Raw genomic sequence first — 9,589 nt, 5'->3', positions numbered from 1 at the left:
TAATTTTTGACATGCCTTTATTTCCCATAAGTACACAGATTTTACTCAGAAACGTAAACACCCCTGCATTTAAAGCTTGGGTATCATTAACAAATTATCTTTCTTTGACAGCAGAAACCTCAGTGCAACAGACCAATGCACATTTGGAACATCTGGATTCTGAATTCAGGACTGCAGGTCTAGGAGTAAATGCTGTCAAGATAGCTGAACACCGGCAGAGGTCTGAAGTGGGATGCATTGCTTCTCTGCTGGGCGGGAGAGCTACGACAGAGGACTTATTTGCAGTTGGAGTGGACAGAGTCCTCCCCAGATAGCAAAATCGAGGAACCTACGAGACAAGGCAAAGGGGGAATGAAAGGTGTACATGTTGATAGTGAGACTCTAGCCAAGTTAAAAAGTCAGAGAACTCACTCCTGTTGATAAAACACATTACTTCAAAGGCAGGCTTTTTCATTTAATCAGCAGCATTTGGTATTAAACCCATCAGTTCTCAAAAGAGTAGGAAGGTACAATCTTACATCAATCAATATAACTGATCACTGATATAACTACGATATTTAAGTTTCAGAGTATTTAGACAGACAGACAGTTTCCCATCCATGAGCTGCAGTTATTGCATTTATTATTCATCAGAAAAGTTAACTGGCTAACATCACTGTGCTCACTGGTGTTACCGAAGGGAAGAAGGTAACTTCTATCCCCGGGTCTAGACCACCATCTCTGGTGTAGACCTGTATGAAAACACAATGGCAGCAGTCACAGCTAATAGTTTATGCATAGAAGTGCACATGCCGTCTTAGGAATGTGCAGATTCTTTCCATGGTGGCTCATGAAAACACATTACACTGTTTTCATCGAAGTTTACTCAATGTGTTAGGGAAACAAGTTTCACTGTTCTTATTGAACGGATGAGGAACACAGTATTGCTGTTTTAGCCCACAACAATTTCAGTTATTCTTTTGAAAAGCACCTTAGGTTTTTTTCTTTCCAAATTGCTTATAATAAACCTTGAACACCCCCCCCTCCGTTTTTGCAATAAAGGCCTTCATAATACTTTTTATTATTAGCCTAGTTCCAGGCTAGGTTTCTACAGGCTAGTTTAAAGTACCTCCAAGTATGCTGTAACAAACACATGACTTTCAATGATTTTTGTAAAAGAATCAACTTTTGCTACAATTCAAAAACTGTATGTGGCCGAAAACTACACTCACTGCTGGTCTCAAAAAAAAAAAAAAATACTGTCAAGTTTAAAACCATCACTTGCTATCTAGATTTTCAAATGAGCGGCTCAAAGAGCTGCTTCACTGGGATCCAAAGCCATTTTAAGCATTACAATGGGAAGCAACTTGAACTCCAGCAGCCCTGGTGGAAGTACTTGGTGCTGGATCTGTGTCAGAGTTCCAACAGGTTTTCTCTGGCCTGTTGCTTTCATTTTAATTATACAAAACAAAAAACCCACAAGCCACACCATCAATAATTTGCTTTTTCGGACCACTTTAATGACTGGGAACAAGCACCCTGTAAGCCTGGGTCTGTGTAACCTAGATACACGGAGTCAAAAGCAGCTTCCCTACCAGGTCAACGAACACTAGCTACCCTTGATAGTAAGTCTCCATTTATTACAGATATTAGAATTCTATTGCCACATGAGCAATCAAGACAGCTGGACACGTTTTATTTCTACAGTTTGTCTTTATGAAAAGGACTGTGATAAAAAGGAACCCTATAAATAGTAAGAAGGGAGAACCGGTGCTCCATGGCCAAATGTTAGGGTACCAACACGTTTGTAAACAAGGTAAAGGTATCCAGCCGGTGCTAATGCTGCAGACAGCTGCTAGTGTTTGCTCCAAGAGTTGGTACACACAGGTCTAATCTCCACTCTTGGTGCCCTAAAATGGCTAAATTCTCAACTGTCTATCCCATGTACCCATTATATAGCTCTGTATATATATACACACACACAAACAAACATATACACACTTATGTTAGTGTCTCAGGTATTCAAGGATCCTCTCAAATTCACTATGTAGCCAAGCCTGACCTTTAAATTCTGATCCTCCTGCCTCCACTTCCTAATTGTTGGAGTTACAGGTGTGTGCCATACTGGATTATGTACTGCTGAGGACTGAGGCGAGGGCTTCTTGCCTGCTTGGCAGGCAGCCTACATCCAGAGCCACTCCCAGGGTATTGCAGGCCTTCTACCTCTTCCTTTAGGAAGGGACTTCAGTAGGCCAGAGTGGCTCTTGTTTAAGGGAGGGCTAGGATATGACCTGCAGCAACACAGCTGGAACTACAGCCCTCTGCAGGGTTCCTGGGAGAATACAAAAAATGGTCAGAGTATCTGGCCCCACTTTTACAGGAAGATCCTGGAAGTAAATTGTATGGATTTCAACAGGTGGCAACGGGTTTTACATTCAGTTATTTGGAAGCAGAACAGATTCAGCTCCTGACTCTACTGTATCGTCTTTGAAGAACACTAAGAAAAAAAAGTCACTTGAGGATAATACAGTCTTTGCTTTAAAGGTGAATCCCTAACAACAGAACTGTTTTCATGACAGATCTGGAGACTCAAGGGGAAGGTGACCTCAGGGAATCCACACATGTGAATCTTACTAAAGGCTACCTGAGAACTCCAAATGTGGCTACTAGGCCAGGGGAGGACAGAACTCTTCCTCCAAGAGAGTGAACCCCAGTGCTGGAAAGATGTCTTTTCCCATCTACTCACTTTAGAAACTCGGTTTTGTATTTTTGCTTGTTTTTGTTTTGTTAAAACCGAACCAATGGCTTTAACTAAAAAACAATTCAAGGTCATGCACGGTCAGCAATAAGTTATTAAGGAGCAAAAGGTCCTTTGGGAAGAAGAGAAAACAAATCTTAGTCACCGAAGGGAGGAGGGGTTCAAATGTTTAGTGTATTTTGTAGAGCTTGAGAAACAAGAATATTTTCATTATGGCTTTAGGATGGAAGCGCTTTAGGGTCCCCTGCCCCACTCCCTTAAATCAAAGCCTTGGTGGCAGTGACAGTACCAGGAAGCGACCTTGCCTCCCGCCCACCCGCCCCCATAACGTGCCCGGTGGCTGTACTCCAGTGGGCCGTACTCCCCAAGGTTGTCCAAGATGAGGCGCTGGTCAGTCCAGTAGATCCATCGCTCAGGGGAGGGGACAGAGAGAGAAGCCCTTATGGTAGGTCGTGGGCAGCCAGGCCTTTCTCGAGGCCAGGCAGGGCACAACTTTGGCCCACCGTTCACAGGTAGCGGGTGCTTCAAGGCAGAACCTTGGGGCCTGGGTAAGGTTCTCCCTCGCACCAGAAGTCATCGGCCTGTGGGGTCTCCAGAAGCCACACTTCTCGGGGAAGGTCGCAGGCAGAGCTGGAGGCCTCCTTGGGTCTGATGGGCTCCAGTACACGGTAATAGTGGCAGTCCCGGCCGTCGTCCGGGTCGTAGGGTGGGGCCAGGATGTCCAGGAAGGCGGCTGGCCCGTCCACCGCATCAATCTGGTGCAGGTTGTCCCGGTGCGGCGTGAGCATGCAGGGCCCGCTGGCCTCGGTGTACTCGGCTCGGGAGCGCAGCACTCCTGGTCGCACGGCCTCCCGCTCCCGGGGCTGCAGCGGCGGCTCGAACTGCTGCTCAGGCGGTGGCGCCCGCGGCCCCGCACCCGTGTCCACCTTGTCCATGCAGCTGATGCGTACCTTGCCGTAGAGCACCTTGAGCATGCCGTGCATGCCCGGGTGGTCGTGCAGCGGGATGCACGTGCCGCTCTTGAGCAGGAAGACGCCCAGGCTGAAGCCGTCGGTCTCGTAGATGTGCATGTAGGTGACCGGCGGGAGGTTGCGCGGCAGCGGCTGCGGCAGCGCCTTCCGCGGCGCGATGTTGAGGTCCTCGGCGCGCACCTGGGTCAGCAGGCTCTTCAGCTGGTTCAGGTTCTCGGGGAAGCCCGGTGCCGGAGCTTCGGAGCCCCCGGCGCCGCCGCGGAAGGTGAGGCACGCCTGGCGAGCGATGCGCTGGATCAGGGAGGCCATGTTGTCACGGGGCATGCTTGGCGCTTCCTGCGCGGCTCGCGACCGGCCCGTTCCGCCTCTGCGCCGCCCCTTGCGGTCCCCGGCGGCCGCCACGGCTGCCCGCAGCCCCGCGCCAGGCGGGGAGGCCCCGCAACCACCGGCAGGCGGGGCGCGCGGGGCCGCTTTGCACCGTCGCCCCGCTAGCGCGCCAACGGCTGGGCGCTTGCCCGCGCGCGAAAGCGAGTGCGCAGGCGCACGGCCGCGGTCGGCACTCACGTTCCGGGCACAGGTAGGCGCCGCGCGGGCCGTGCCAGGCGCTGCCTCATGCGCAGAGCTCCATTCACGCGGCCCGCACCAACGACGACAGCCGGGCGGCGGCGGGCGCGCCGCAGGGCACGCTGGGATTTGTAGTCCGCGGCTGCGCCTGCGCGCCGCACGAACGCACTCTGCCGAGCGGGCAAACTAGGACTCTTAAGACTTGGCAGAAAGCAGGCCACTCGCTCTCCAGAGTCGTAGAGTGTTTTCTTGTGTGTTAGAACTGAACGATTCTGCGACAGATATAGCCCTCTAACTACAACTCCCGGGATGCCCGCGGGCGGGGTGACGCACTTCCGGCAGCTGTCCGGGCTTCGCGGTGGAGGCGTTTCGCCGCTGGGAGGAACGGAGCAAGAGGGTTTTTAACCTTCTGCTGCGGCTAGGGCCTACAGGGTCATTCAGGGTCACCTTTGACCCTTGTCCCCTGGGAACGAGGCTGCGGGGTTAACCTCAGCTGCTCGTTGGCCGCGCTGTGGGGATGGCGCTTCTGTACTCTTCTGATTCTTAGGAGGTGAACGGGGTCGAGCACGTAAAGCGGTCTCTCTGCACAGCTGGGCCCAGCTGTTGTTTGCCCGGGGCCTGATGACGCTGCTCCTTGACTCCCCGACAGCGGAGAGACTTCGAGAGACCGTTTGCTAAGGCCAGGGTTCCCTAGACCAGTGGTTATCTATCTCGGGAGCGCCCGAGAAGCACCAGTTGAGGAGAAAAGGGCTTTTATTTTTATTTTTTATTTATTTATTTATTTTGTCTGTAGATTATCGTTGTCATTGAGAGATGAAGTCTGGTGCCATGCAATCATCGGGCCAGCTTTTGAAGTTACTTCACCGCCGAGTGATGAATTATATTCTCTGGACTTTTGGCAGACGTAGGTGGTGGCTAGAAAAAGGGAGACAGTAGATTCCACGAGTTTAAACCTTTATCCCGAGTTTAGGGTCTTCTTAGATTTTCAAAGCTCAACACGGGTTCCTTGTACATTTAGTAACTGCAGTGGCTTAGAAAATCCTCTCCAGTTAAACAGGCATTTTTTTTTAAAGTAAGTTATGTAACCTAGCCCATAAGTACAATATAGCGGGTACCTTGTTAAATAAAATACATTAAATAACGAATGTGCTTTCCAACTTAGGACAGTTCTGTGTGCAAGAAAACAGTGCGGTGTCACTCTCCCAGAGTCCCTGACAGTGTCCACCCACGAACCTCTCATCTCAGGCTGTGTCTGTGGTGCTTGAGAAAGTCATGTAACACAACAGCAAGTATCTCTAGTCCTGTGATCCCACAGAGAAGTTGTTAAAGCTATTCATGCCACCAGGAGCTGTAGGACCTGTGTTAAGACACAGCCATGGCCTGGCACACTATGACTGACCAAGTCAGAACCTGAGTCCTACCAATCAGGAAGGGAAGAGAAAGGCTTCAGGGACATTGACAGTTGGGCTCTTGGGTGGTGATGAAGTTGGAGAGGTGGGCAAGAACTAGCTTATGGGTGCTTTACAGCTATGGACGGGGTTTGGATTGTGTTATAAGTACAGCAGGAAACCTTTGAGAACTGTGGGCTGGACAGGGGACTTGATTAGCTTCATTTGCTTTTTTTTTTTTTTTTTTAAATAGAGACTGCTGGTAGGTGAAGTGTAGAGAACCCCAACTGGATGCAGTGTTTTGGGGAGACGAGAGACGGTGTGAAGACAGATTCTGCTTCGAAGGCGTAGCTAGCAAGGGCTGTCTGGCGAGCTGTTGCTTTAGCAGACTGTTTCTCCCTTTGACAAGCTGACAGCTCTGTGGTGACAGGTAGGACCGAGGAAGCTCACATCCTACCTTCTGTCCACAGCTAATAAGTTTAGGAAGTGGGGGAGCAAACAGAAGCAGGAATAAAACGAATGCTTTTTTTCTTCAAGTTGCTTCATTCACGGGAAGCCACTGGAAGAGCCCCAGCCGTGTCTGTTTAGCTCCCTCTCCCTGCTAGGGTTCCATTCCTCTTTGGGAGTAGGCTGTTGTTTTCTTTTTCGTCCTTCTTCTCTGCAGCTCACAAAGACTAATTTTCCTTTAGTCACAAGATAACTCTGTCTTGCCCATCTCCTGGTCACACTGCGCCTCATGGAAGAGTGGTACAGTGTTAGTACTCTGAACTGCTGGAAGACGGTAAATAAACTGTATGTGTATGGATATAGTGAGACTACTTATATTTAGTTATATTTAAATATTTGGGGTTTGCATTATGGCTCCCTTTTTAGATTTTAAAAGGTGTTACTTTTCTCATCCTATGTTAGGAATGAATACCAAGTTGTAAGGATAATAAATCATCGCCAAATCAGAAGAACTGGTTGCATGGCCTGTGAGTGTCTGGGTGTCACCTCACTTCACCAGATGTGTTGCCCCCTTTCCCCAGGCATGTTGTGGGGGATGTGCTCACATTTGCTTCAGCTCACTTAAATGACACCCCCTTTTTTTGTTTTTTTGTTTTGCAAGACAGTGTTTCTCTGTAGCTTTGGAGTCTGTCCTGGAACTAGCTCTTGTAGACTAGCCTGGACTCGAACTCACAGAGATCCGCCTGCCTCTGCCTCCCAAGTGCTGGATTAAAGGTGTGCACCACCGCCTGGCTAAATGACACCCTCAGGCCATCTCCACTGATCTCTGGCTCAGGAACTCCTTTCCTCTTGCTTGGTCTCACTGCTCTGGTGCCGAAGCTGTTCACTTGCATATGCTAAGCTCAGAGATATTTAGTGTTGGGTTAGACATTAGGTGATCCTTACACCAACACACTGCAGATATCCATGGTATCACATGAACAGTAGGAACCATTTTCTGGCTACTTCTATTGACCAGGGCTTCTTGCTTTTTCCTATTTGTGACCCCTTTTTGACAGAAATTTTTACACCACTCCTGGTTATAAAGGTACATAAACTTTATGTCTTAGAGATATATAAGAGCCAAGTATTTACTGATAATTCTTTATAAAGACATTTATTTTGAAACTATTTTTGAGGAGGCTAAGGCAAGAGGATCACCAAAGGGGTGGAGGCTAGCCTGACTACAAAGTGAGATCTGATCTTAAAACATTCACAAAATAAAAACAAAAACGTGATTTTTTTTAACATTCATTAAAGTGGAAAGAGAATTTATATGCTAATGAGATGGATGTGTTTATGTGTATTTGCATAAAGGACTGAATCTTGACTGAGTAACACTGAAGAACATAGAGCTTCTTCCAACAGTTTTCAGGGTTGGTAAGATCTTTGTTAAACAATTGTGAGTGCTGAGAAGGCCACCTTGTACAACTGTGCAGTACAAAACAGCCACATCAGAAGTCGCTGGGCATTCTATCTTCATTCTCACCCCAAATTTACTTTGAAATCTTTTTAAAAATTAAACACAAGTCAGTAACTCAAATAGCAAGTTTTAAAACCCAGCAGTATAATCTAAGGATAGAAACATGCTGAGATACAGTGGTTGGAAATATGGAAAGACTGTTTTCCCTAGTGAAGCCATCGTCTTCCTGTAAGAGCAGAAACTGTTCTACATACAGTAAAAACACTGCAGCTGCAACACACAGCAGGGCATGGTGCTTGAGGCAATGCCCATTGGTGGTCAGAACCAAGGCTGCCATGCCATCGTCCAGTGCGGCATGGGCAAGCACTGTCGGGAACGCCGTGGCCTGATTAGGCATTTGGTTTTGAAGCAGTTTTGGTCATTGTGCATTCAAAAACGTTCCCGTTGATTGATGTGTTTCCATGCCTGCCTCCTACACTCACTTACGCAACTCTCTGGGGTCACAGCCCCCAGTTTAAGAAGCCAGACTTTGGACCTGTGAATCAGGCTTAGGATTGAGAGGGACCTCAGCTGGCTCCTTTCCCTTCCACACTAGCTGTGCTTGGGAGATATGGGAGAAGGGAATGAAAAGTGAATTTGCAGGCAGAAGTGGGGCAGGGGATGGCTCACAAGTTGTTGGAGAAGAGAAACTTTTGCTCTACACAGCCTGACAAACTGCCAAAGTCAGTGTACTGGCTACTTTCATGTCAGCTTGACACAAGCTAGAGTCATCAGAGGAGGGAACCTCAATGGAGACAATGTCTCCATAAGATTGGGCTATAGACAAGCCCGGAAGACATTTTCTTAATTCGTGATTGATGGGGGAGGGACATTGTAAGTGGGGCCATCCCTGGGCTGGTGGTCCTGGATTCTAAAAGAAACCAGGTTGAACAAGCCATGAGGAGCATGTCAGTAAGCAGCACCTGTCGAAGGCATCAGTTCTTGCCTCCAGGTTCCTGCCCTGTTTGAGCTCCTGTCCTGACTTCCTTTGGTGATGTGGAAGTGTAAGCTGAATAAACCCTTTCCTTCCCTGCCTGCTTTTGGACCTGGTGTTTCATCACAGCAATAGTCACCATAACTAAGACAGTCAGTTATGCCCCTTTGAGAGTGGATTTATGGTTTCAATCCCCCCCCCCCATTTTTTTATTTTGTTTGTTTTTTGTTTTTCGAGACAGGGTTTCTCTGTAGCTTTGGAGTCTGTCCTGGAACTAGCTCTTGTAGACCAGGCTGGCCTCGAACTCACAGAGACCCTCCTGCTTCTGCCTCCCGAGTGCCGGGATTAAAGGAATGCGCCACCATTGCCTGGCTCAGTCCCCACCCTTATGAGCTTAAAACCGGAGAGGATGTCCTTTTGTGCTTTAAGCAATGTGACTATTCTGAGACCCAAAATAGTCACAAACTGTAAATTAAATGCAGACACATCTTACCTCTCTTAAGTACTCACCCTCCCTCCATGCTTTTTGTTTTTCTTCCCCCCCAAGAAGATAACAGCTATCTCCACCTCCTCCGCTTTTCCATCTGTCCTTTTCCTCCTGGCTGAAGCTAAGTTTTTTTTTTTAACTTTCTATTTATTTTAATTAATGGATTTTAAACACGAGTGGTGAAACAGTTGATGTTCAGCTTTGAGAGGCAGTGAAAGGGGAAATTGGCTTTCCCCACCGTCAGGAAAGATCTGTGCGTTCATTGCTGGCACCTGCCTGAGCTGTGAGTGGAAAGGGGCAGGCTAGTGAGCTCCGTGAGCTTGCAGGTGAACGGAGCCCTGACTGGAAGGGGTGAAGGTGGGAATAATGCCATTCTTTCTTGGGCGGCCTCCTTCCTCCAAGGATGCTTCTAAGTATTTCTGTATGGTCATGGACTGTGCGTTTAGGATCAGATTTCCTAGGAGTAAGATAGCAGGGTGTAACCTAATTCTCTAAGCATTCTGATTTGGGAAATGCATGGTTCCTCTTTAGACAGGATTTTAGGCAGGATGTCTGCCTCC

General features: G+C 48.3%; 1 protein-coding gene across 1 annotated transcript; it reads right to left on the bottom strand.

The window, feature by feature from the left end:
- On the bottom strand, positions 1-4,172 carry Ado (2-aminoethanethiol dioxygenase). The gene has a single exon (XM_050141905.1). It carries the CDS (start codon positions 4,030-4,032, stop codon positions 3,262-3,264), a length of 771 nt encoding a protein of 256 aa, XP_049997862.1. The 5' UTR covers positions 4,033-4,172; the 3' UTR covers positions 1-3,261.
- Between the last annotated feature and the right edge of the window lie 5,417 nt (positions 4,173-9,589).

The sequence above is a fragment of the Alexandromys fortis genome, unplaced genomic scaffold, assembly GCF_014885135.2.
Source record: "Alexandromys fortis isolate MF-2015 unplaced genomic scaffold, M_Fortis_MF-2015_v1.1 scaffold_9, whole genome shotgun sequence".
NCBI lineage: Eukaryota > Metazoa > Chordata > Mammalia > Rodentia > Cricetidae > Alexandromys > Alexandromys fortis.
Note: the sequence above shows the minus strand (reverse complement) of the source record. Positions and strands in the feature narration are given on the sequence as shown.